Source organism: Colletotrichum chrysophilum, assembly GCF_026319265.1.
Source record: "Colletotrichum chrysophilum strain AFK26 chromosome Unknown scaffold_20, whole genome shotgun sequence".
NCBI lineage: Eukaryota > Fungi > Ascomycota > Sordariomycetes > Glomerellales > Glomerellaceae > Colletotrichum > Colletotrichum chrysophilum.
The window spans coordinates 70686-97446 of NW_026517307.1; the positions used below are offsets into that span (position 1 = coordinate 70686).

At 55.8% G+C, this 26761-nt stretch overlaps 7 protein-coding genes across 7 annotated transcripts; 4 read left to right on the top strand and 3 right to left on the bottom strand.

Annotated features, from left to right (window-relative positions):
- Nucleotides 1–3529: 3529 nt before the first annotated feature.
- Nucleotides 3530–4549, top strand: COL26b_003536 (uncharacterized protein; the record flags this gene model as incomplete). The annotated part of the gene is made up of 1 exon (XM_053176431.1): nt 3530–4549. One exon carries the CDS (start codon nt 3530–3532, stop codon nt 4547–4549), a length of 1020 nt encoding a protein of 339 aa, XP_053039518.1.
- A 177-nt stretch (nt 4550–4726) lies between these two features.
- On the bottom strand, nt 4727–5474 carry COL26b_003537 (uncharacterized protein; the record flags this gene model as incomplete). The annotated part of the gene is made up of 2 exons (XM_053176432.1): nt 4727–5217; nt 5309–5474. 2 exons carry the CDS (start codon nt 5472–5474, stop codon nt 4727–4729), a joined length of 657 nt encoding a protein of 218 aa, XP_053039519.1.
- Nucleotides 5475–6099: 625 nt separating this feature from the next.
- On the top strand, nt 6100–6792 carry COL26b_003538 (uncharacterized protein; the record flags this gene model as incomplete). The annotated part of the gene is made up of 2 exons (XM_053176433.1): nt 6100–6112; nt 6179–6792. 2 exons carry the CDS (start codon nt 6100–6102, stop codon nt 6790–6792), a joined length of 627 nt encoding a protein of 208 aa, XP_053039520.1.
- Nucleotides 6793–6978: 186 nt separating this feature from the next.
- Nucleotides 6979–11361, bottom strand: NUC2 (anaphase-promoting complex subunit Apc3; the record flags this gene model as incomplete). Its single annotated transcript, XM_053176434.1, has 7 exons — nt 6979–7161; nt 7217–9012; nt 9071–9875; nt 9940–9990; nt 10053–10175; nt 10417–10501; nt 11351–11361. The coding sequence occupies 7 exons, from the start codon at nt 11359–11361 to the stop codon at nt 6979–6981; spliced, it is 3054 nt and encodes a 1017-aa protein (XP_053039521.1).
- Nucleotides 11362–15036: 3675 nt separating this feature from the next.
- Nucleotides 15037–16273, bottom strand: COL26b_003540 (uncharacterized protein; the record flags this gene model as incomplete). The annotated part of the gene is made up of 2 exons (XM_053176435.1): nt 15037–16040; nt 16093–16273. 2 exons carry the CDS (start codon nt 16271–16273, stop codon nt 15037–15039), a joined length of 1185 nt encoding a protein of 394 aa, XP_053039522.1.
- Nucleotides 16274–17221: 948 nt separating this feature from the next.
- On the top strand, nt 17222–19352 carry COL26b_003541 (uncharacterized protein; the record flags this gene model as incomplete). The annotated part of the gene is made up of 2 exons (XM_053176436.1): nt 17222–17443; nt 17499–19352. 2 exons carry the CDS (start codon nt 17222–17224, stop codon nt 19350–19352), a joined length of 2076 nt encoding a protein of 691 aa, XP_053039523.1.
- A 4749-nt stretch (nt 19353–24101) lies between these two features.
- Nucleotides 24102–26597, top strand: COL26b_003542 (uncharacterized protein; the record flags this gene model as incomplete). The annotated part of the gene is made up of 3 exons (XM_053176437.1): nt 24102–24313; nt 24364–26304; nt 26354–26597. The coding sequence occupies 3 exons, from the start codon at nt 24102–24104 to the stop codon at nt 26595–26597; spliced, it is 2397 nt and encodes a 798-aa protein (XP_053039524.1).
- Between the last annotated feature and the right edge of the window lie 164 nt (nt 26598–26761).

The window sequence follows — 26761 nt, forward strand, 5'->3', positions numbered from 1 at the left end:
GCAAAAAGGTTAGTGTCATTGAGTACGCGAGTCGAGATGAGGGGTTGTGGTGGTGTGGTGTGGGAGTGCATGCAGAGCAAGTATTGGAGGCGCGTACCCCGAAAGAAGCCTTTCAGCTTCTCAGTGCGATAAGTGTGCCTCACGCAATCGAGAAATCCTTCATATCTGTAGGTTTGCATTCGCGTTTTCACGCTATCGAGGGGGAAGGCGACGACGGTCGAGAACATGCTCGACGTGCTTGCAGCGATTTCGGTCCGGTACCGCTTGACCAGCCTCTGCGGGCGCTCTTCTTGAGCTCGAGGCATGATCGCAGTCGGTTGGAGGACCGGAACATGGTGTCTTGGATGGTATTCGACTTCTGTCGCGGGCATGCTTTCCAGCAATGGCAGCTCGGCAGCGCCTTTAGACGGTGATCTCGCGAGAGATCAAGGTCCTCAGCGCGGTCGCGATACGGCACGGTGCCAGCGGCGATGGGTCCATCCAGACCGTATTCGGTGGGCGTTTGTCAACGGTGGAGAGGGTTGGGTGGTTCGAGGGTTTCGGTAAAGGAGAGACGAGTTCGAGATCGAGCACGAGGAAGATGGACCGGTAGTTGGACGCGAGCAGTACGACTTTAAGGATGGTTTGGGGATCGAAGGCTGAACCCCCGGAGAATGACGCTGTCGTGCCCGCTAACCATGGGAGATTTGCGGGTTAAGTTGAGAGGAGGGAAGCAGGTCAAGTAGAGTTGAGGGCTGGCGTCAACTACTTTGTAAAAGCAACTGGCACCTACCTTGGGACTGCGGGGTCGGCAATGGGAGAGGCAAGGTTCATGTACTTGGACCTGCCCAGCACCAGCTCCCTCCCTCCTTGCGTCGCAGCTGCGTCGTTCCTCGTGGTTGTCGAGGTACCGCCACAGCGCTGGATGCGTGTGGAGGTACAAAACTCCACCGAGATGCGCCTGTGAGGTGAGGTTGATGCAGCGCGTCCATCCGGCAGGCCCAGCTGGAGCTCCAAAGCCTGGGCCGTTCGTGGTGAGGTGCGGAAAGCTGCACCTGGGAGGCCCCTTTTGCCCCGCTCAAAGACATCCAAAACAGCGCCTGATTGGCATCCCCAGGTCAAGGTAGGTAGGGTACAGTGTAGTGGTGAGGACATCTGATGGTCATTGAGCCCAGGTGGTGGTTGCGGGCGGGCTTTCACTGTACCGCAGCAGCGGCATCGACAGCGCAGGGAGAACACTGCGAAGCAAGTATCCGCTACAACGAGGACAGGGGGGGTCATTGGATCTCCAGCGATCCTGCCTCTCTCATTTGCTCGGGCTGTCGATACCTAGCGGCCGCTAACACTAAACAGCCCGGCCGCCCCTCACTGGACCGTCGTACCGTCTGTCGACCCACCGTCACAAGCCACAGAAACCACACTGTCACTCAAATAGGAGAGACTGCAAGACGGTGTGTGAGAGAAGAAGGCTACATTCCAAGTGGACTCCGTAGACTCAACTTGACGCTGTTTCGAGGACTTGCGTCGCTCACCTCTTGAACGCAGGCTCGGTCGACCACCTTACGACAACGAACGGGTCCAACGCAGTGTGTCAGCGGTTTCACGGAGCCATGTCCAATGTTTTGGCCGGCCTCCCGGGTTAACAGCCGACGAGGGTCGTTATTTTTGTATTTGTCCGGACGATCTGGAGATAGCCAAAACACAAACAGGACCACTTCAGCACCACCTTCCAGCGTCCCCGGCCAAGGGATCCGACACGGCGCGACGGCCGAGACTTCTTGGCTCCGACACGGAGCTGATAGCGTCGCCTCAGCTCCCCAGCTTCTCCAATTCCCAACCCAGTCCCTTGTGCTATTCTGAACGCCCAGTAACACGGTGTGCCTTATCTCAGCACCCAAATCTGACTCTCTCTCGCTCTGTCCCCCGACCCTTCCATTGGGGGTAACTCCCACCACGCACAACAGCGTCGCTCCCAGCGAACCGCAGTCCTCGGATTACACAATACGTCCAGACACCACACACGTCTCCCCCTCACCCCACCCGCATTTCCATCGCCGTCATCTTTGGCCTCCTTTGGGCGTCTCAAAGCAGGCTTCCATATTAAGCGGCGAGATCAGATCAGCTCAGGAACAGCAAGAATCAGCACCTAACGGGCGCCAGCAGCGGCTCGGCGACAAATTGCTGAACTACCTTATGCGACCTTGGAGAGTCATGTTCGATCGTGCCAAATATCCCACCACCACCCCAATCCCAACTGCATCCCTAGCCGCTCATCCCCTCCCTGCCCTACATTACCCTCCATGACGGAGGAGAGCCCTCGATGGCTGCAAAAGGGCTGTCGCCGCCATTTCGCAGAAGCGCTCAACCAACCATGGGTGAGCCGTTGAGTTTGCGGACCCCACGCGCCTGCAGATCGCTCGGGTCTGCAAAGTCGCACCAGCGATCTTCTCGCGAGGGTGTCGGTTCCTCCAATAGGTTACCATCGGATATTGAGGATTGGCTGCATCTTCGCCCGGAGCCGTCGTGTTTCCCTCCCGTCTTGCCGTCTTTCGACCATGACGCCACAACAAGTTACGCGTTTTGTTAGTCTCAGCATCAAAGGCTGGTCTGATGAGCCTGCCTCGACGAGCCGTCCAAGCATCCTGCGTATGCTGTGATACCAGTAAAATTCGTCTTCCAGCGGCAGTCCGACATGTTTGTCAGGCCGAGCTTGACTTGCCTCCAGTGAGTGATGAGTGGCATGTCGGCGTTCTCGCCTATGCGATCATACTTCCGAGTAAAGAAGAGACAGTCCACTGCATGCTATTGAACGGGACCACAGCGCAAGGCCAAACCCATCGATTTGTTCAACATGGCCAGTGTAATATCAAAGTGGTGGTAAAAGGTGGTTGTAAACTCTTCAGTGGCCTGTACCCTAAACACAAAGAATCAGCATCCATATCACACGCACTCGATCGTAATGGATACTCACATGGGCTTATGTTTCCTGTCCTTATCCTTCTGGTAATTGGCCTTCCACGGTTTCTTCTTGTAACGCTCACATGCAACGTTGATAAGATTCTTGAGGATTTTGTGCTCAAGTCCCCTGTCTTGGGCCGCATTTTGTAGAAACCAGTTCGTCCTCTGGCATACCTGATGGTTCAGCTTTCCGTCCTTCTCTCGGAAGGCTGCCCTTAGCTGGTCGCGGACGACGTATCGAGCTGGCGCCGAGAATTGAACGGCTCGGAGGGCGTTGCGATATAGAATCCTATACCAGAGACGGGCCTTGGCATTCTGGACGGACGCCATCTTAAATCCCTTCCAAAGTGCTCCGGTGAGTTCCAAGTGAAAAAGAATTGAAGGCGATGTATTCAGGACGTAAACGTGAAGGAGGTGAAGAATCTGGTTGAAGCTCCTGACTGGTCTGGCGTTCTGGCGTGTGCACGGGCCACTTCGAGATTTCCACCTCGCATGCACTCTGATCCGACCTCACCCAAAAAATTCCATCACGACCACCAGAGCGTCAATCGGTGCAAATCCACGCTCTCTGCCACAACACACAGCCATCGCCATGGCGCCCCGACTGCCTCCGAGCTGTCTCCAGCTCCTCCGAACCGGGTCGTCCACGACATCCAATGCCGCGCTCGCCGGACCCCGCCTCCACCTGCTCCCTTTCACCGCGAAGCGAGGTGTAAAGTACGGTTGGTCGACCGCTCCCCCTCGCAGCAAGCCAGCCCGCTTCAACCAGCCGACGGCCGGTCTCCCCGTCCTTACCACCGGTCCCGCTGCCGCCCTCGCCCGCCGCGAGAAGACGACTCCTCTCCGCACCGGCGCCCTCGCGATCAAGAAGGGCATGACCGCCATCTACTACGGCAAGAAGCGCGTCGCCTGCACCGTCCTCCAGCTCGATCAGGTCCAGGTCGTCGCGAACAAGACACGTGAGAAGAACGGTTACTGGGCCGTTCAGATCGGCCTGGGCAGCAAGGAACCCCGCAACGTGGACAGGCCAATGCTGGGATACTACGAGGCGAAGGGCATCGCGCCCAAGCGCCACCTCGCCGAGTTCAAGGTCCGCGATGAGAAGGGTCTGCTACCCGTTGGCTCACAGCTGTTCCCGGACTGGTTTCAGACGGGCCAGTATGTTGATGTGCGCTCCAACACCCGGGGCATGGGTTTCGCCGGTGGTATGAAGCGCCACGGCTTCGCTGGACAGGAAGCATCGCACGGTAACTCCAAGAACCACCGTACCATCGGTACCACCGGTCCCTCGCAAGGCTCCGGTTCCAGAGTCATGCCGGGCAAGAAGATGCCTGGAAGGATGGGCAACGAGCGGGTGACGGTGCAGAATCTGACGGTGCTGAAGGTGGACAACGAGCTGGGCATCGTGCTCGTCAAGGGCGCTGTTGGAGGGCCCAAGAACTGTCTCGTGCAGATCCAGGATGCGAAGAAGAGGAAGGCGCCGGCATTGCCGTACCGCAAGGAGAAGCTGTTGGAGTTGTTGAAGAGCAAGCCGGAGAACAAGGCGAGACTGCAGCAGGCAAGGGAAAGGCACCTGCAACTCAAGGAGATCAGGAACTCGACATTCTCGTAAAGAGTGTTTTCCCATTTTAACCGTTGTTGTTATGAGTCCGTGTACTATACATGTTGTACATTTACACCCCCCTACGAGGCGCATGACTGGGCGGCTCTCTTCGCCCGAATATCCCAATGACCACCACCTACTACCGCACTTTTTGACAGCCCATTCCTCGATTCGCTCGCATGACCACTACTTCGCCCCTTGTTTGATGTTCTGCCTAAAGCCTCTCGTCGCCGCCGACGCAGGCTCGTCCAAATCGTCGTCCAAATCCCCACCAACGATGCCCCGGAACGGATCAGCGCCGTCCAGCAGGTCGACCTTGCGGCCGTCGGGCGTCTCCAGGCTCCACTCGGTCGTCTCGAACAAGCCCTTGTGCGAGGTCCGGAAGCTGGCAAACTTCATGACGGCCTCGCCCTTGGTGCCCTTGACGCTGAAGCTGATGTCGATGCGGCCGTGCAGCTGGTTCATCTCGCCCGAGATCCACGGAATCTGGTGCTTGAAGTAGACCTCGTCGCCGAGCAGCTCGCGGGCCCGCGGGTTGGTGCGCAGAGCGTACATTGTCGATGCGATCACGGGCGACGACGACTTCTGGTAGTTAAAGATTGCGACGCTGGAGAGGACGATGGCGGCGGCGAAGATGGGGAGCGAGCGGGACCAGCGGAAGGTGATTTGGTTGATGTCTACACACAATTACATCGCGACCGTCAGCGCTCTGGGCCAGTATTAAACAGGCAGGCAGGTGAAGCGAAGGAAGTAAGAGGGAGAGCTTACCCGGAAGCTCTCTATCAGCCCGCCTCTCCATCAAGGGCCCTGATCCCGGCTTCGGCGCCGCAGTTGCCCATCTCCGTTGTGTCTGGTTCCTGAGTTGTGACTGTGGTCGTGCAGCGGCGTTGCGCAGTGAGGAGACGAGCCGCCTCGTTACTGTTCTTGAAAGCATGTCTGGCAAACTGTATGAGCCCTAGCTATTGCCCAGGAAGTTCCAAATGTCGGAGTCGTGGTGGGACGTTCGTGGTGGTTTGCGACGAAAACTCAACAGATTCCCGAATCAGGTCATGGACTTCGCAGCGGTCGGCTTCAGTAGTGGGCGGGCCCAGGCCTAGCTCTAACGCCCCCAATTCCTCCGCGCAGAGGGGGGAAAAAATGAGAGCACCAGCAAGCCCCCCAAAAAAGCCTTGCTGAGCTTCGTCCAATCAATTTACAATGCACATCCATGTCCACATGGCCATTCGGCGCGCGTCATAAGGCTGAGTTGTCATTGCTCTGCGCTGAAGGTTGCCTATCAAAGCTCCTGCTTGCATTTAGCTGTTTCTTTCCCCTCCTAATTACACCCGCCAGGTGATATATCTCACCACCACGTTTCCCTTCGCGACGACTGACAAAACACCACAAAATATAACGTGGACATCGCGCAAAGCTTCGCGACCGTAACGATACTACTTACAAAACATCCCAGCTGCACGAGGCCCATCTAGATGGCAGAATCCAGGGGCGCAGGCGCCCGTCTGCGGCGAACATTCCATTACCCCACGGACGACGATTCAGCAGATTCGCAACCCGAAGCCATGGACGAAGAAGGTAAGCGACCCCAACCTCCAAACCTCGCCGTCAAATCGCACGGATTGCTGACCTCTGCCCGAACAGAGCAGGAGCAGCTCATTCAGCAACTAGCGGACGACAACGCCGCTCGCAACGCCCAGTTCCGCACCTTTCTCCTCGCCATGCCAGTCCTCACGACGATCCCATTCCTCATCTCGCTATTGCGCCTGACGTCCATGATGGCCTCCCTCCTCTCCATTACCTCCCTCTTGTCGACGGCTTACCTCCTACACACCCAGGCGCCGGGGGAGACGGGCATCCCCTTCATTGACGCCTGGTCTAGGCCCAAGACGCCGCACACAAGCCCCTCCTCCTCGCTCGAGTCCTCCGTCTCCTCGGTCTCCGGGAGCTCCTCTCAGTATCAGCCTGGCCCTTCGACCACCACGCGTCGGCGCAGACGGAGCTCCTTCTCTTTCACCGAGCAGCACAAGTCCCCTCTGGAGCAGTACCTCCCGTACCTCAACTTGGGCCTCTGCGCGATGCTAGTTCTAATGGGTATGGTGACCAAGTCCGGCGAAAGGGATATCTTCGGGCACGTCGGGCTGGGAAACTTACCTGCCATTGTGTACATAGTCATTATCCTTGCAAAGGTGGTCATGGCCAGCGTCGACCCTGAAAAGGAATTAAGTGCGCTCAAGTATGGTTACAAGGGCGCCTGAGCAGATGCTAACAAAACGGGGAATGCATTTTCACGAATAATGCCAGATTGATGACCTGTAGTCGCTTAAAGCATGTAATGATTGGGAATTGGAGTTCGGCTGGGAACTGCTCATCAGGGCAGAGCGCGCAAGTCTTTTTTCTGAATGACGCGTAATTACAAGACTCTTAAAATATCTATGAAGGCATTACACATCGATGGACTCGTTGAAGCGCAAAACACCATGACTTTTCAGCACACCGTCCACCCCCTTAGGCAGCCTCGGGAATGGGTCAGAGAGGGAGTTGGTATTTGAAGGGTCCAGCGACTTGTCCGTGACAAGCGCCAGCCCATGTGACTTGATGGCATCAACCAAAGCAGGGACCATTTCCTGGATGTTATCAGCGGGCAATGTCAAAGCATCCAAGGAAACGAGCATTACATACCAATAATCTTGAGCAGCAAATCAAACCCATGAAGTTGTTGCTCTGCGCAATCCTGACAACCTCCTTGATCGACGCGGACCTGCGTCCATGGCTCTGGATGATGTCTGGTGGCGACATTGAGTCTTCCCGGCCAAGGTCGTTACACAAGAAAACTGGGAAGTTTGGTTGCTTCCAGTTAAGTGCCGTACAGAGGCTCGGGTTGTATGAGCTGAAGACAACAGAACGGACCGACTCGAGGGACTGGGCTCTTTGGGCGCGCGCATGATCAAATACAATCGTAAGCAAGGAGTCAACAAACGTGTTAAGATCCTGCGACGGCCCAAGGCCCTGGGTCCGCTCCTCTTCGGGCGTTGGGTAGAGGACCTGGATATTGACATGCATTCCGTGGGGAAGCAAAGCCAATGCCTCATTAAGAGGAATACCTGCCGTGGCCAGAACACGATGGACATCAGCGATCGCGTCCAGTTGCTTCGACGGCAGCGAGGACAGCTCGTCTCGGCTTGGGCTTTTAGACGTGATGGTGTTGAATTGCTCCATCGTTAACCTCGAGATTGGCAAATCAATCCCGCCGCATGGGATCGTCCACCTAGGCCACAAGACTGGTACACCATCGCTGGTGTGCTGGACAAACAACCGAACAAAGTCTCCAGACAGACTCGAGCCCGTCACAAATGTGCTTGGGCTGCGGTCAAACTGGCTTGTTGCCTTCCAATACGTCTCGAAATCGGTGATCTCCAGCGGCTTTCCATTGAAGGGTTTGATGACCTGCGTATGGAAGCTGATCTGACCGATTGCGCGCAGTCTGGGGTCAAACAGGGGCAGACAGCATTTTCCGGAGCTGCTGAGCAGCGCCTTGAACGTATTAGGGAGTGCCACCGTCTTGGCAATGATCTTCGCTCCATAGGTGGGAAAGACGTCGAAGTCCAGGGTAAAGGACTCGAGGTTATCAATTTGAAAGGAAACAAGCCGGGTATCTTCTTGGAAAGGCAGCATGATGTTCTTGGGAATGAGATCAGAAACCTTGGACGAGATGGTGAGGCGTGCAGCGGGATATTTGCCATCGTGGAAGAACACCAGCGGCTGGTCCCCGTTTTCTTCGAAACTAATTTGAATGACAGTCTTTGTGTCCAGGAAGTTATGTCCGTAGCGGCGCAGCGGTATTATCGGCGGTGGGAGCTCAAGTTCGGGGATGGCGTCGGGATCGAGAGCCATCGGCTCAGGTCCACTGCTCGTCAGCATTGGAACTAAACCTCCGGAATGTGTGACCATCGGGCTCGGTTTTGTCCTCGCGTTGTAGGGAGTCAGTAGCTTCATACACTCCAAATGGCCTTCCCAGGCTGCGTAATACATTGCCGGCAGGTCTTTTTCGTCGACGATGTTTGGATCGGCTCCAACTTCCAAGAGAGCATGCAGGCACGGCACGTTGCCCTCGCTCGCGGCATGGACCAGCGGTGTCCATCCATATAGCTTGTCAATCTGATCGAGGTTTGCGCCGTAATTCTTCAGCAAAAGCAGGAGCTCTGGCCGTTGCCCGGACCGAGCAACAAGATGTTGGGGATAGAGTCCTTCGGCGTCGGGGAGGATCTGTGCCCCATGCTTGAGCAGCAATTCCACGATTGCCAGCGAACCGTGCTCGCATGCAAGATTAAGTGGTACATGGTCTGCGTCGGACACCGGGTCGATGCGGGCGGACTTCACCAGAAGTCGTTCAACACACTGCAGATGTCCGTGAATTATCGAGTGTACAAGCGGCGTAAAGTTGTCGTGGTCGATCAGATCGATCGTTTGGGCATTCGCTGCAACCCAAGATTAGCAAACTCGCCCACGGGCACAGGCTCAACTTCTTCAACTTACCAGTGGAGAGGGCATCGAGCATGTCCAAGCGGCCATGCATACTGGCGTAATGCAAAGGGACCCTGCCATACACGTCGGTACGGTCGACGGCAACGCCTTTAGTGATGCCATACTCGAGAACAAAATTGTTTCCGTAGATGGCAGCTTGGTGTAGGCAATTCCTCTCGTTGATGTCATCTTCCGACTGAATGTCAACCAAGCCCGTCTCGAGTAGAACCTGCAGGGTTTCCTTCGGTGCTTCGTGGATTGCTGCAAGAAAAGTCCTGGTAATTCTTTCCATCAGAGAGAGTTCGGATCCCGAGGACGAGCCAGCCGCCGCAGACCGCATCCGAACGAGCAGATCTCTCAACGCCTCCAGGTTTCCGGAGATTACGGTATCAAGCAGCAGCGTGTCGGCATCGCCCTCGTCGGTCCCAAGCAGATGTTGACTGCTCACGATGTGGTCATTTCGTGGTTCAAAGGTGACATGGTCTCCCTCGGCCCAAGCTCCAAGCTCTTGCAGACTGGTCGTCGCCTGGTCGGAGAGTTCGCTGATGACCGTGGCATTGAAGAAGGGCTGGACTTCCACCGCCCTGGAGAGGTAGAGTTCCTTGGTTTTGGACTTTGATGTCTTGTCCCACTTTTTGAGGATTTTGGAGAAGGCGGTACCGTTGATCTCAACAAACTGCTGGAGCTTGTTCAGGTCACTGGCGAACTGTTGGAAGCCCTCTTCGAGCGTGGTGAACTTTGCTGATCGTCTGGAAACGCCATTACGCGACTGCAACACCTTTTTCTTGTCGAGAAGAGTCTTCAAGCGGACCTTGAGCTAATAAGGGGTTAAGACAAGTCGAGCGAGACATTGCAGCAGACAAAGGAAAATGAGTGCATACCTCGGCCTCCTTTTGCAAATAGAAGGCATTGACCTTTTCGAGCTCTCGTTCCTGTTCAAGAGTTAGCAGGTATGGTGGGATATTCATTGCACTGACCCATGGTCGAAACTTACCAGTTGGAAGAAGAAGGTGGCCTTGTTGGCCTGAAGAGCCGCCTGGGAGTCTATAGATATTGCGGAGCGCAGAGGATCAATTTGTGCGCTTAACGTGGGCGTAGCCGACAGCTTCTTGATCAGCTAGAATACGGCCCGGTGTCAGTTGCAATGCCGTGTGTTATTTGGTTAATGTCATGGGGGGTTGCTCCATCCCCTAACCCCTGAGGGGGTAGTTTTGGGTACCGAGTGACTAAGTCCTCGGAGGGTGCTCTGCTTTTTTTTTTTCTGTGGTCTTCTTCACCACGCGCCGCCCAAAGCGGATGAGCACCGGGGGATGAGATCGCAGAGACAGATTTGGGTTTACTGAAAAGCCTTCACATACCTTCTTGAGAGCCTTGTAGTTGACGAAGCTTGCGGCATACTCTGGGACCTCAAGCTGGCGCTTCTGAATTTGCTTGCCGAACTTCCTGTGTAGATATTAGCGTACGTCTGCGCCAGTGCCTTGAGCACTTATAAGACGGGGCGCAGAAGAACTCGTGGACGAGACTCACATGATGGACGGACGCCCGTGAGATCACGGCGTCCAAAGGCGATGGAATTCGCTTGAACAGCAACAATATGCTATCACTCCAGTACTTGCAAGCCGGAGGTAAGTAGTCTGCAGGCGGATGTATGCAGAATGACAGAAAAGAGCTCTGCCAACTTGCGTCTGTCGCCGCGGCAGGCAAAGTGGGTGGCTGCCACAAGGATGTACTAGGTGACGTCGACGGGCGGCAACAGTGTCTTGGACACGGCTGAAAGAAGGATCAGAGTCGCACGTGGGGGCTCTTGGGTGGCGTGAGTTGCTTGTGGGAAGAGGAGAAGACCGCTCAAGGTGTTGGTTGCCTTGGGTGTTTTCTTGCAGGCTGGAATGATGAGACCCGGGGGAGTGCAGAATGGAGCGACAGTCGAGACCAAGTATAGACTCAACTTGAAGAAGACTAGAAGCTATTGATTGAGTCAGAAAACAGTTCTCTCAAACGAATAAACAGAGCATAAGCATTCTGGGTTGGTGTTCTGGCCCGCAGCGGGCTGGCCGCTTGGCCCATACAGGTACGAAGTAACTGGAGCTCTGGACTTTCGGAACATGCGCGGGAGGAGAAGGACCCCTGAAGAGGTATCCATACAGAGAGAACAACTCAGGCTGCGTAAGACGCCTCAAGCGAGCGAGAATGGAGATGTTGGTGGGGGCTAGGCTGAAGCTATCCCGGGCGTGCCTCGGTGCTCGGTGACTGCCATGTATGATGTTGTGGTGCAAGAGAGGGGGCCTGTCCAACGCATTGAGCATAGCATGGGCATGGCCAGACGTAATGTATGGGAGCAGTTACGACGAGTAGGTAAGAGAAACCAAGACGAGAGGCTGCGTGGGGGCATCGAGAGTGGTGAATGGACGTGCATAGTTGCTGGCAGCGGAGGGCAATATCCCATGTCAGCGCCAGTTTTGCCCGTTGGGCTCCTAATACCCCGGCGACACTGTCGGTCCAGGGCTGTCTTATCCAAGTTTGGATCCCCAGATGGCAGGGCACGATCTGGCCGGTAGCTCGTGATGTATTGATCGTGGCAGGGGGTGTCAGGTAAAGTAGCAACCTGCTGAGCCGGGTCGACAAGGACTAATTGGAACCGGCCAGGAGTGTTGGTTCCTGTTACCACCTCGCTTGCCAGAAGGGGATTACAAGAACGGAGGTGCCGTTGACGAGAATAGCAATCAGTGTTCGACATGTGATAGCGGAATTGAGGCTCGAGCAAAGAGTACTGGTGTGATAAACGATGCTTGATAAAGACTGCACAGGCAACCAAACTTGACTTGCAGCGAATCGGAGAAGATCACGAGGGGTCTGCTAGAGGAATGGCAACGCTTACCAGGCAAAAGAGAGAGACGGCCCAAGCGAACCAAGGACTTGTACTTGGAGTTGCTGCAGCTAGGTAGATGGCGGTTGGCGGCGTTCGGATGCCAATGAGACGGTGTCGTTGCGGCGCGGGTGGTGGCCTTGGTTGGACTACCTGGGTGTGCGTGAAAGTGAGATATGAGGTAAGTCTGGATAGCCGTCGAGGTTCAAGCAAGGTGGGAAAGGTGAATTGCGTTCTGCAACTCTGCCAGTTTCGAGAACCGAGGACGTTGCAGAGAAACCAGCAGGGTGACCAGAAGAGGGCAGTCGAACGTATGGCGGCGTAAGGGAGATGTAGAGCGGCAGCTCGGGTCTAGGTAGATCTAGAGTTCGGGTCGGGTATTCGCATGGGTAAGGTAGGTAGGTATGAGTGAGGCGTTGACGCAGGCGAGGTGTGCCTTCTCTCGCTTTCTCTCTCTCCCGGTCTTCCTCTTTCTCGCTGGACCTGTCAAGCAAGCTCCATGGACCACGGGCAGGCTCTCCAAAGTCGAACTGAATGGAGACTGGGGGACCAAGGCAAGGTGGGTAGGGTTGGTCAATGGTTGGTATCCGTGGTGTAGTAAGGTAGGTAGCGACTGGGGACCGGAGCAGAACCTTGCACTAGAACCCAACCCAAGCCCGTGAAGTCCAATGGGCGCCGGCCGGCTCTTGGCCAACTACTGCGCCGGTCTGTCCAATTGGAGGGGCTGAGCAGCAACAGTGACGGCCAAATTGTGGGGCATTCAGCCGGTGCGCTCTTCCATTGTCCGTCCCGATCATCCTCCAGCGGCCCCCCTGCTGCTGCTGCTCACACTGAACTGCCCGCTTGTGTTAGCGACAGGCAGGTGCGGGGTACCTCTCGCAGCTCTGCACCCTTGCACGTCGCACTGCAACAGACATCTCTGCTCTCACGCAGGTATCTCTACTTGGGCAGTCCATAAATATGTGTGTCTGTACTGGACAAGTCTCCCACACAACGCAGACGTCGATGGGCCACTTGGCTGCATCGCGAACACCTGTCGTCTTCAGGTATCCCGAGCATATGCCTACCTACCTACTCCGGAAGCTTCACGCGACGGCTCATAAGACGAGAAAACGGAACGGGTGACATGCCATGCACGCAGTCTCGACGCATATCTCTAATACTACTATGCAGCAGTAGCTGGGTACATGAGGAGCACACGAACATGGCAGAACCTAGACGTGGTAACTTCACACATCATCAAAAACGCTCGTGCGCTTCCAGGCCAGGTAAGAGAGCTGTCGAGGAGTTGAGCACGTGGGGTTTCCTGACTTGCTTTTTCGTGCATCTTGGAGACAAAAATACTCGTTCGTCGTAGAATTCTCTCCGACTCTCGTCTCGAGTCCTGCAGCCGGCTAGCTGTACCTCTAGCCGCATGCCAACCAACCAAGGCAAGGCACCTTTGCACCTTTGCTTCGTACTTGGTTGGAACCGTACGACTGGCCTACGTCTCCTGCGTACTTCGTGTGTACTTGCCTGTAACAGGTAAAAGTAGTTGGGTACTTGCTGTCAGAAGCGGCACAGCTTGCTTGCTCAAGGATGAACCGTGGTAGGCCCCCCCTTCTTCGCGTCACCCCTCAAAGCCAAGTCTTCAGATCGCCGGCCAATAGCGCCTCGCGGATGAACCACGTTTTCTGCTCGACATGCCAAGTGCGAGGCTGAATCCCCAAGACGCCATGTCAAGACATATGCCAACGACATGCTTCCGAGCACTCGAAATTCAAGAAACCAGAAAGAATTTTCCGCGCCAAAACATGGACTCCAAGTTTCTCTTTCCCCCCGTGACGGACATTTTCTCTCCTCGGAATTATTCCACTCTGTGCCAAAGCCCAAGCCCGGAAGACTCCGTCTCTTCTGGGTGATCGTGAGAAAGCCACGGAATATCACCCTTGAAGTCCACCGTAATGCTCCGACAGCTGTCTACTCTCTCTCTCTTTCTTCATTGCTCAACTCACTTACCTATGTCTGGGTACCCTCACCGCACCCCAAATTCCGTATTTCCGCTGGAAACCACCTTACTCCGCAGAGGAGACCACAATTCTGGAGCACGTTCTTAACATGAGCTAAGCTGGATGGTCCCTGGAAAAAAGAAAAAAGAGAGAATCGGAAAAAACGATGACAGCCAGTCTCGTGGTCCCCAAAGTGCAACGCCTGCAGCAGAAATGCAAGACGGCATCCAACTCGTACGGAAGTAGCCGGGCTGGTGGGCAGAAAAAAAAAACTGAAAAACAAATTTGATGCGGGGCAGACAAACGAGCTCCCCTCACCATGCAGCAACCTCCAATTCGTGAGGTCCTCTCCCTTGTTCCAGGCCCCTCCTGCCTTCCTAGTAAACTTCAAATCGTTGAGGGACTTTGAAAATGGCAACCCCTCTGTAGCATTGAGATCGTAACAATCGTCATGCAGTCGGCCCGGTAATAAAACCCGAGTGCCTCTCTCTTCAGATCGCTCGTCAAGCGGGTCCCTTGTCTTCGACTGCGACGTTACCTACTGCAGTGCTGTGCGTCCTATTCTCGTCTTCTACCCAGCTTGCCTCAACATAGCATCGCCTTCTACCGGAAGTCCAGACTTCGGGGTCTGGCCAGTCCCTTGATGACCGGACCCTGCCCTTGACGCCCCCCCCCCCGTTTACATCCGCGTGTTGCCGTGTCATTCACCGGGACAATGTTCCACTTCCGACGACGGGTTTCCGCAGATGAGATGTCTCACGACGACGTCAGATGCAGATCTCTCTCATTGATTCGTCCTCTCTTACCATCTCTCAACACGACACGCGGACTTCGCCGACGACTTATCATCATCCACCAGCGTCTGACCTTCATTTTCCACATCCAACTGACTCGTCACCGCTAGTGGCACATTGTCAACTGCTGCAAATGCATTCAATTTAGGATTGTGATGACTACGCTTCCTCAGAAACAAATTAGGGTGCCCCAATTCCCTTGCCTCCCGATGACCCTTTGCTAGGCTCTTGTTGCTGCTCAAGCCAGGGGCTGGATATCTGCAAATGAAAGTCGTAGGAACCAGTAACCAACAGTTTTTCCACCTCACAATGCCTCCCATCGCCTTCTGCTACTCAGTTCTTCTTGGCCGCCGCACCCGCCGACTCGCCATCCTTGGCATCGACTAGGCTGTCCGCCATTGCCTCCGCAGCGGCCTTCTTCAACCTTTCGCTGTCGTCTGATTTCACGTCCTTTGTCGCAGCCTTCTCCTTGGCCTCTCTCTCGTCCTCACTGTCGCCCAAACTGAACGGGTCATTGTCGTTGATCGGGCTAGGCTCGACCGTCGAGAGAGGCTGCCACTTGCTAGATTTGGTCTTCCCCGTGCTATCCTCGGCAGACACTCTGGGCGACGATTCGTAGACGTCAATCTCCTCAGTACCCTCGCGGAAAGCGACCTTGCGCCCGTCAGGCTTGGGCGACTTGGAAGGCGGAGGGGGCTTGAAGAGATCAGGGTTGGACAACGGCCTGTTATCACCGCGGACTGGAGCTGCTTCGCGATTAGCGCTGGGTTGGTTGTTATCAACTATGAGTCTGTACTTACTACCATCCGCAGTGAACTTCATGCCTGCGAAATCGTCGCTGAGCACCTGGGGATCGGCGTCATATCTCTCATAGTCGCCGCTCCTACGGCTCGACTCCCCAGGACGTCTGCCACCGTACTGTCCCTGGCCCTGGCCAGGCCGCTGAGTGTGCTCATCTTCCTCGGCAAATTCCTCATCGAACCTCTTCTTCATGGTCGTGATCCAGCTGTTCACCTTGCCTTGGGTCTCCATGAAGCCCTTGCGGAGCTTCTCCTGGATGACTGGGAGTTCGTCGTCGAAGAAGTTGTGCTCACGGTCCTCGGCATTCACTCGGGGCTCAAGACCAGTCTGCTGGCGTCTGACGCGACCGCCGGGGCTGCGGTTCGCAGTCCTAGCCTCATAGTTGCCAACATTATCAAAGTGCTCAGCAAGCTGACGTGCGTAAAGCTCGTCCGCCTCGAGCTGAGACAGCTCGGGGCCGGCGGCGGGACGAGGGGGTTGGGGAGGAGGGTTCTCCTGTTCGGGCTCGTTACGAGCTGCATCGGGATCCGTCATTTCTGTGATGCATTGTTAGTTGTGGGCCGGAACGTGAATGGGCACGCGACACACCAAGCAGGGCATTGAAGGCAGGGTCGATTTGTCCACCGCTGGCTCTCAGAACAGCCTTGATAACCGCGATGTCGATGCTCGGGAATGCTTCCTTCAGAATGTCCTCGGTCTTCTGGTTCTCGGTAGAAGGTCTCGGGGGCTTCGGAGGGGCGGCCTCGGTGGCGGGTGTCGAGGATGCCATGTTGGTGGTGTTGGTGGTGGTGGTGGTTGCGGTGGTGTTGGTTTGATGGTTGTCTTCACCGCCGAGGATTCCTGTCTCCTGGACGTCTTCGTCGTCGCTGAGATCCAGGGGTTTGACTGTAGTGGGAGACTCGGGTCCACTGGACGAGGTGTTCTTGTTCTAAAGTCACAACAGAGATGAGGTGTCAGCCGCAGGGAACATCGCATAAAGTAGAGTGTTTCGAGGCGGGATGGCGCACTGTTTCGTTAGGAGCAGACATGACTACGCAGGTCGGCTACTTAATAAGTTGGAGGACCTGGAATGTGTGTGATCGGTATGGGTCGCAATGAAAGCCTTAAACGCAAGGTCTCTTTAGACAATTAAGTAGGACTGTTCTCCCAAGGTTGTTGTGCAAGGTCGTTGTTGCGCCGAGCGAGGGGTTAGGGAGCTGGCGAGATGATATTAAAGTGGGCTGCGAGCTGGGCTGCTGATGACGCCGCGCCCGCGCCTCCAGGCGGCCAATTTGACACGGGACAGGAGCTTGAGCTCCTCCTGAGCCACTGCGTCACAGCCACGGAGGATTCAATAGGCACAGCGCTGACTGGCGGTTGGTGGCTGGTGATGAGTGTGGGTTTTCCTGAGCCAATCGGGTAAAGATCGTTTGACACTGCTGACACTTCCCATGTGACCCGACAGCTGGTTGCAGCTGGGCTATTTGGCAAACATAGGTACCACCGACTTCACCCACCAGGCAGATAGGCCGCCAAAGCACTTACAACACCACCAAGTGGCTTGCATCAGTTGACACAATGTTTAACTGAGGCCAAAATAATAAGCTGAGGCCAATGTTAAGGTCATAATACTTATACACAGATTTCAACTGCCTAAGAAGCGGTGCCTCTGTCGTTCGCGAAGTGCAATTTCTTTTTTTCGGCATTATTCAAAAGCTGTTGAAGCTCAGCATCAAACATGGCCGACTTTGACCTTAACTCGGCATTCATCCCAGCCTTGCATAAGCCGACTGCGCTGCTGCCAATTGCTAAGCACCGCAAGGCACTGCTTTATCTCATTGAGACGAAACAGGTCACCATCGTTGTTGGTCAGACCGGTTCCGGTAAGACCACCCAAATTCCCCAGTTCCTCGAGGCAGCGGGATGGTGTGCAGATGGCAAGGTCATTGGGATCACGCAGGTAGGTTACTCGTAAATCTCAATCTTCATGACGGCACAAGCTAATATTACCTTAGCCTCGAAGAGTCGCTGCGACAACGGTTGCCGTGCGAGTTGCGGAAGAGTTCGGCTGCGAGATAGGCAAGGAAGTGGGCTATGCAATCCGCTTCGAAGATGCCACCTCCGCCCAGACTCGCATCAAGTTCATGACCGACGGTTTGCTCATCAGAGAGGCTCTCGTAGACCCACTGCTGACGAGATATTCCGTCATCATGGTGGACGAGGCTCATGAACGCTCCATCAGCACCGACATTCTCCTAGGCCTGCTCAAGAAGATTCTGAAGAAGCGACCGGATTTGCGTGTCATAATCAGCAGTGCCACATTGCAGGCAGAAGAGTTTCTAAAGTTCTTCACAACCAGCCCAGGTGACGGGGATCAGAAAATCACGACAAAACCGGGCGATGACAGCACGACAAAGGCTGCCACTCCTGGCGACGATAAGTCTGCCATCATATCTCTGGAAGGAAGAACTTTCCCCGTGGACCTCCTCTATCTCGAGTCACCGACGGAAAACTATTTCGAAAAGGCCATCTCAACTGTCTTTGACATACACGAAAATGAAGACGAAGGAGACATCCTGGTGTTTCTCACCGGCCGCGAGGAGATTGATGAAGCCTGCCAGGCCGTCGCTGATCGTCTCCTTAACTTGCGAAGTCAAGAAAAGAAGTTGCAGGCACTCCCGCTCTACGCGGGTCTCACCACGGAGCAGCAGATGTATGTCTTCGACAAGCCGCCCGAGGGCACAAGAAAGGTCGTGTTTGCGACCAACATCGCTGAGGCGTCCATCACTATCGACGGCATTGTCTATGTCGTCGACTGCGGTTTTGCCAAGCTCAGGGCGTACAATCCCACAACGAGCATAGAGTCTCTCATCTCGAACCCCATCTCCAAAGCCTCAGCAAACCAACGCGCCGGCAGAGCAGGACGTACGAGACCGGGCAAGTGTTTCCGACTTTACACCGAAGAATCTTTCTTGAGTCTACCCGAGTTCACCGTCCCTGAGGTTCAGCGGTCTAATCTCGCACCCTTCATCTTGCAGCTGAAGGCGCTGGGCATCGACAACGTCCTCCGCTTTAACTTCCTCAGCCCACCGCCGGCGGAGTTGATGGCCAAAGCCTTGGAACTACTCTACTCACTGGGAGCACTCGACGATTATGCAAAGCTCACGAAACCACTGGGCTACAGGATGGCAGAGATCGCCGTCGAGCCGATGATGGGCAAAACTCTCCTCAGCGCCTCATCATTCGGCTGCCTCAGCGAGATCCTGACCATCGCGGCGATGACCTCTGCAGGTGGGAACAACGTTTGGTTCTACCACGACGGCGAGCGCAAGCAGATGGAGACCTCCAGGCGGCTGTTTGCGGCCGAGGAAGGCGACCACTTAACCCTGCTCAACGTCTACCAAGCTTTCGTCATGAAGGGCAAAAAGGAGTCCAAGTTCGCCCGCGACCACAATCTCAACTTCAAAACCCTGACGCGCGCGGTGAGTATACGCGCGCAGCTGAAGCGATATCTCGAAAAGTTCGGCATCACGGTCGAAGAGTCCCTCGGCGCCAAGGGCCAAGACAACGTTAAAAAGGCGGAGCATATACGGCGGTGTCTCACGGCAGGATACTTTGCGCACGCGGCGAGGATGCAGCCGGACGGAACGTTCCGCAACGTGACCGGCGAGACGACGCTCCATGCCCACCCGAGCTCGCTCATGTTCAACCGCAAGGCTGACTGGGTCATCTTCCACGAGGTCATGGAGACCAGCAAGAAGATATTCATCCGGGATATCACCAAGATCGAGAAAGACTGGCTTGTGGAATACGCGCCGGAGTTTTACCAGGTGGTGGACACTTCAGCGTCGGCGGCCACGCGAGGCTGAGATGTGAAACCCGGCGAGATGGCCACTGGGGCGGAGAGGGGGAGAGACAGGGGGTTCTTCAGGACGCAACGAGACGAGACGAGCCGAGATTAAGCTGCACTGGGACTGTTCACCGAGACTTGAGCGAGCGTTTTCGCGGCAAACGAGGCGGCATAGGAGGGAAAACTCGATTAAAGCTGTCACAGGCCTGGGCTATTGGAGCAGAGACAAATCAGCTCACACGACTCAGCCTGCAGCTGTGTCTCGCAGCAGATATAGAGGTACAATGGGCAGGGTCGGATCACGTCTATCGTTTGCGCTCAGGAGGCGGGCCGAGTGCAACCTGCAAGAGTCGAAAAGGACTGTTGGTGGCAATGGCCGAACAGGGTTGCAAAATGTTCCTGGTCAGGCAGACTCAGAGAGAGTCGTTCCTCGGTGGAGGTGGTCTGTCAGCAACAAGGGGGCTCGTCAAATCCAATGAGGGGGGCTTTGTGAAGTTATGTATGGAAGATAGCGAATGAGGACATTTTATGAAAGATATCCGCAAGTTTTTACGACGACTGCTGTAGTGCCCGCGAGTTGTGAAATACGATTGGAGACGGGTGCAGCGATCCGTAAATGGGGCGAACCAAGAAGTCTCGGCCAATGACAAGCTTTATAGTGCCCATCGAGATTAGCTTAATTAGATGACGGGGAGGCAGTGCCAGTGATCTATCGAATACTTTTCACTGGTGAGTTGGCAGGCCAAGCATTGCGATTGACTTTTCGTCTCTCAAGCTGGTCTTGTCGTCGTCTGCACTACGTACGGCCCCCCCGGAACGACGGCAGGGCGGGAGTCAACGATGGTGGCTTCATTGTTCTGGGATGAGGTGATGGGTGTCTTGTGATTGCCCCGCGACACATGAGACAACACCGCGATGCTTTTTCTTCGGACGATGCCAGTAAGTCAGACGCAAGAGGAAGGAATGCTTCTGTCTCTCCTCGGATAGAAAGTCAGGGTCTGTCTTGGATTTTGGTTCGTATCGCGGGTTTTCTGAATCATTCAGTCTCAACGGGTAGAATGCCGAATGGAGTCGTTTGTCCATTTGCTCGGGAGAAAGATACCAGAAAAATAACTCGACCAACATCGCGCCTTGGCAGGAACCCGGACGACGGTGATTGAGTTGTTTGTGCAGTGGATCTGGATGATGAATTGCAATGATATGCCATGCAGCGATATCCCCTCCATCGGTTATGTCGCTGCCGGTGCGACGAAAACAAGTGTGTGCGTGTGCGTGCCGGCGTACAAGGCAGATCCGGACAACTGCCGCTATCTCTTCCCACCGGCCCCTTAACCCGGCTCGCCGTTGTCGCCGCCATGGAACCCCCGTAAAAGGGGAGAGCCGCGACAGCTTCAGAAGCCGGGAGTTCCTTGGTCTGAGGGGGGGCACTTTGTTTCCTTGTTTCTTTCTGATTTGCGGACGTCTCTGCATCCAGGATGAAGGGAGTGATCGTCGCTGGAGCAGCAGCGCCGGTGTTGGGCCTGAGTGCAACCCACCACTCGTGGCCGAAATGACGCTTCGCGGTTCTGGATGCAGGTTTTGTTGTTGCTTGCTTTCTTATGTCGTGCTTCTATTCGTAGCAACTGAGGTTGTACACCGCGCTATGCACGTTCGAATTTGCAGACGACGGTCGCATGCAAACGGGACTTATGCATCATAAAAGCACTAGTAGGAAGATGGTGAGAAGCTAGAGGCGATTCCCGATGCAGCTTGCGCAAATTAGGAGGCGCGAAGCGCCCGCCCGTCGCGCATGCCCCGGCTGTGAGACACCGAGACTCTCGAGCCCTATCCATTCCTCTCGTGACGTCCACTGGAGCGGATGGCTTGAGTATTCCAGTTCACCCAAAATAGACAAGTCGCGATGTTAGCAGAGACGTTTAAGGAGTAGGAGCGGTATTATCGGGGCGTGGATCGTGAAGGCGGTTGCGGGGAGGGAGGGCGGTGGGGAGCGGAAAGGGAGGCTGAGCGTCTGGAGTCTTGCTGGAGTTGCCGTCGTGAATCGTGAACCGTGTTTTCCGAATGAGGTTATCAGGAGAGGCTTTTACGGATGCAGGCTCGACTTTCAAGTTGCCCCCCCTTCCCCCGGGAGTGCCCGCTGGGTGGCCATCGAGACCCTCACGCATTGTCAATGATCCCGTTGCACATTTCCTGTTAATGTCGTCGTCGTCACCGCCAAGGCCCCCCTTGGTAAAAATCGAGACTCCATGCCCGGGCGGTTCCAAGGAGAGGGCAGAGCCCCATGAGCCGATGACGGCCTCAATTTCGGTAGAGACCAGGCTGGGTTTGGACGCGGTTTCGCAGCGGGAGGCTTCAAGACACGACAAAACACAACACCACACGCGCTGTGACTGTGTGAGAGAGATAAAGACAAGCGGCTGACAAGTCTTGTGCTCCGATGCTTTCACAATATTCCAGGCTGCTTCAATGCGTTCATTGCCGGGGTAGTGTGAGACCAGACTCGATCCAGAAACGGCGGCCGAGGATCTAGAAGCCACTGAAGCCACTAGGACAACGGGCAGATTGGCGCGCTGTGCGGTGCTGGGTGCAGCCATTGAGACGTTGTTGTGTGTGTGCGGTCGGAGTGTGGGCGGCGGGTGTTTGACGAATAGGTACCCAAGGCAGGCTGCCATTGAGGGCACGTCAGGGCAAGACAGGCGGGGGCGGCCTGTGTTTATTGAAGTGTGTTTCTTTTCTTGTGGTTTGTCCCTTCTTTTTCTGGTCGCAAAATTGGGATGATCACAGTGTGACAGTGTCTGAAGCGGCGGCGCATGGCTTGTGCGACTGGGCGAATGGCGATGGATGCAAATCATCTGCACGGTGCCCAGCGCCTGTGTGTCGCATCCAGCGGCGGGCTGACTGCTGACTGCTGCTGGATTTGCCGCTGTTTCTTTTGCAGCGGCGCGAGCTGGAAGGCCAACGTTCGTCTGATCCAATGAACCTGATGAGCAGCGTGTGCGGCGTCCCCACTCAGTGCAGCTGCAATTGGTGAAGGAGGGGCGCGTTCCTGCATAAATCCCTGCGCTAGACGAGGAGAGCCCCTGTTGCACTATGCGCGTGTATCGATTTTAGTACAACGTTTGTAGGGACTGCTCGGTCGTTGTGGCCAGTCAGCATGCGCCTGTGCCTGGGAGACTGGGGGATGAGGATCGATGGGATGGAGGAGCTGGATTTGCATTGGGATTGAGGATGGGATTGAGATTGAGAGGTTTGGGGGGCGCAAACGTTGCGGACGCAGCATTCTGTGTGCCGCCGCGCTGATGCATCCCAATCTCAGCCGGAGTACCGTATTTAGTATTTTGAGTGGGATTACCGCCGCAACTCTGTCTGCAGGTAAGATAGGTGGTAGGTAGGTGAGCTCAGCTGAGTTGAGATGATGCACCCAAAAGGCAAGACATATCGATAGACAAGACGGCGACGAGCGAAGAGAGAGCAGAGAAAGGCGTGATGGGTGAGGAAAAAAGACGACAACGGCCCAGGGGAAAAGTCGCGCCAGCCCCGGCTCATTTGCTGAAATTGCTTTTCATTCGCCCGTGCCCACAAAACGGCCCCTCCAACCCCGGTCCGCCATCCCAAACTTGACAGGCACCACCCCCCCTTTAACCCCCCTTCGTCTGCTTCTTAGCGGTTCCCCCCAATCTTTGCTATTGAACTCCATTCGATGGTGGCAGTTTTCTGCCGTGCTACCACGGCGTCCACGGCTCTCTAGTGCAAGTGGAAGACCCATTGTCATCCTAGCCCTGGCAAGGGCCCAGGCTCGTCGTACCTTGCCTTACTCTGCGAAGGAAGAAAGCCCTTCCCTCGTCCTAGGCCCAGGTCCACGTCTGGGATCAATGTCAACCTGCGTCAAGGTTAATGGCCAGTCACCACCACGCCAGCTTGCCAGGCCCCCCCCCCTCTCTCCCCTTCTCTTCCCCCATGGCTTGTCAGGGTCAAGGTCAAGGTCAGGGTACCCAACGCCAACGAACCGTTGTTGCTGGCACTGGCTCTGGCTCTCTGCCTCAATCTCCTTGGGCCTCTCCCGCTGGCTCGTTTCGCTTCGCTTCGCTTGAGGGTTCCGGTGCTTTGCCCGTTCTCGCTTTCTGCTTGGTAGCCTCCTCAGGCTCCTCTCTCGACTCCTCTTGACCCTCCTCAGTCCCATCGACTCTCACCTGAACGCTCTTTTGCCTCTGGCACCCCCCAAAACGGACCTACTCTCGTTTTCCCCTTCCCTCCCATCCTTTCCACATCGTCGGTCGTTACGCCAGTGACATCTTCCGGCTTTCCACATCCAAACAACTGCCTGCCAGCGGGCGAGTCACTCTTTTTTATCCTTCTGTTTGGATTGTGTGAATGGATCGGTGGAGTTAATCAACAACACGGTCAAACTCGAAAGTCATTCTTTACCAACTTACGGATACATACCGCCCTGTCGCTCTTTTACCCCGAAACCCGCTCTCGCTTGTCATCTTTGTTCGTTCCGAGGAGGATTGCACGATTCGATAATCGCATACAACGACCAGTTCCTTTGGTGTCGTTCAGTTCATCGTCCTGTCCAACACCCCGACGCCCGTACCGATTCATCAACACGCCCACCCGTTAGGCTATGCTGTTATAGACGCGATACCGGTTCAGAGAAGGAAGGAGAAACGCCCAAGGTCGACCGTCGACAAATCTACCGAGACGAACAGCTGCTAGTTGAGAGCTGTGTGACGAAATCATCCCCCCGAGTTGTTGAAACCATAATATCCCGATGGCAACTTTCAACGGCAATGGCTACGTAATGGGCTCCCGGATTCCCATCCGGGACGTCAACCCCGTGGCAACATCGCCAACTCCCGCCAAGGTCATTCAGATCGCCTCTCGTATCATCGGCGCGAGAGCAGAATGTACCGGATCCGCCAACCAGTGCGAGAAGCCTGTCGACCAGTCCGCTCTGACCTTGCCCATTGCCCTCGGAGTCTCGTAGGTTACATGTCTAGTTCACACGACGGGTGTAGGCTGACAGTCTGTAGAATCCCCATCGTTGGCGCTTTGTGCTTGCTGTTCTACTTCCACCGAAGGAACCTCGCCAAGCAGAAGATCGAGGACGCGAATGACCCGAACCGTGGCTTGGATTTCGGACTGGGCGAGACCAGCTCCGATAAGGGCGGAAAACGCAAAAGCATGATGTTCCGCGAGAAGGGAATGGGCGTCGACACCAAGAAGCGTCAACTGTCCATGGACATGAACTTGTCCAGCCCCTACCTTCTTCCTCCCGGCCTGCAGAGCTCGCGTGAGTCTCTGCACTCTCTCGCAAGAACTCTCCACAACGAGGCAGACCCGTACCGCCCCGTTGCTCAGTATGCCGGCAGTGATGTCGGCTCGATCCGATCTTTCAAGCCCAACGGCTCCGTTTACAGCCGCTCGACGAGCCAGAGACGCGACTCTAGTATGACCGGTCGCACCACCATGACCAACAGCACCCTGCCCCCGAGACAAAATTCTCTGCCCAAGCCCCCAGGTGTCACGGCTGACCCCTTCGCTACGCCCAAGTCCAGATCCGGATCTCCTGCCCCCGACGGTCTCACGCCCATCTCGCCAGTCATCGCCACGCCCACGTCTCCCGTCATCAGAAGCCCCCTCATTGCCGAGCCCATCATCCCCCAGATCGAGACTGTGCCTTACCCCGACGACAAGAACAACAGAGCATCACTTCCTCAAATTCCTGATCTTCCGGAACCCTCTCCTGCTCTTCTTAAGGGCCTTCCTACCAACCCGCGCCCTTCGGGAGCAAACCCTGCTGCCCCCGAGGCTCGGGCGGCGGACACCGCTCCTTCTGCGGCTGAATTACCTGGCAGTCCAAAGGCGGAGCAGGGCCAGGCCCCGGTCATCCCGGCTATTGGCCTTGGTCTGGAAGATATGAGCTTCCCCACTCCCTCTCACCGCTTGTCACCCCCTGCTGGCGGCTCCCTTCCCTCTAGCCCCCGGCCCCAGAAGGAGGCAGCTCCATCGACTCTTCCAGCCATCGTCCCCGAGGAAGCGAGTGTTTATAATGACCGTTACGACCAAAATGACTATGAGTATGAGGAAAGGGGTCGATCTCAACGCCGCTCTGTGGAGGTGAACGACTACCGCGAGTCTCGACAGCTTGGTATTCCGGTTCAAGACAACAAGAGACTGTCGGTCGGCTTCCGTCCCCTTCCGCCGGACGAGGTCATGGAGTCAGAAGATCCTGAAGAGCGTGCCAACAGAATCAGATCCTTCTACAAGGAGTACTTCGACCCCGACAACCCGGGCGCTGGTGGCCAACAGCCCCCGCCTCGCGGTCCTCCCATGGGCGGCCCCCGAGGCCGTGGCCCTCCCCCGGGACACCCTCAGTACTATGAGGATGTCGACCCGAGCTTCATGGGTGGCCCGGGAGGCGATGCCTACTTCGACCCCGATACGAACTCGTTCGTTATGCCCTACGCTCAGCCTGTCACTCGTCGTGCCATGACTCCGCCGCCGAACGCCTCCCGTTTCCGCGGCCCGCCCCCTCCCAGAGTCATGCACGGCTCGATGGGTGGACGCATGGCCAGCCCCGGTCCCGGCCCCAGAGGAAGAGGACCACCCCCGCCACGTGCCGGATCGGCGATGTCTAGCCGTCTTGGGCCCTCAAGACGAGGCTCTGACATGTCCAGCCAGTACACCACCAGACCCGGATCATCCGTGTCCAACCGGATGGGCCCGGTGCGGCAGAAGCCCAAGGGACCTCCCCCCGCCGACCTCAACACCCTCCCCAACCCAGCTAAGCTCAGGGACGACACCTTCGCTATCATGAACCCTCTCGACTTCGCTCCTCCCGAAAGCTTTGCCGACCGCGCCCGTGGTCGATCCCAGAGCCCGGCAGGCGAGAGACGTCCCTACCTTCAGCCCAAGGTTGTCCACTCCCCATTGGTCAGCAGCTTCGAAGAGATGCCTGCCATGCCCAGCCCGTAAGTTTTCTCACCCATCTTCCTACACTCACATACTGACCAAGAATAGGCACTTGTTGAGGAAATCGGGAACCTTCACCGCTCTTGACTTTGCTCCTCCCCGTAAGTTCAAGGACGCCGACACGATGAGCGATGCCGGCAGTATTCGCAGCAACCGCAGCGGTATCTCTGCTGTCAACCAGGCCGCCATCCGCAGTGGTGCCGGTAGAGTCAGCCGTCTGCCTGGCGACACGGTCTTCACATCAGCGGCCCTCAATGACCAGCTGAAGCCGTCATGGGGCATGCACCGGTAAATGAAGCATAAAAGCAAAAGGCGTTTTGTTGTTCATATCATTACATTGTTAACCGCGTTTTGATACGGCAGCGCCGAATCTTACGGTCACGACTTTTCCGCGTGCATATTCGCACATAAGGAATTCATATGCTATCATCCCATGTACATGAGTTCGCACACAGA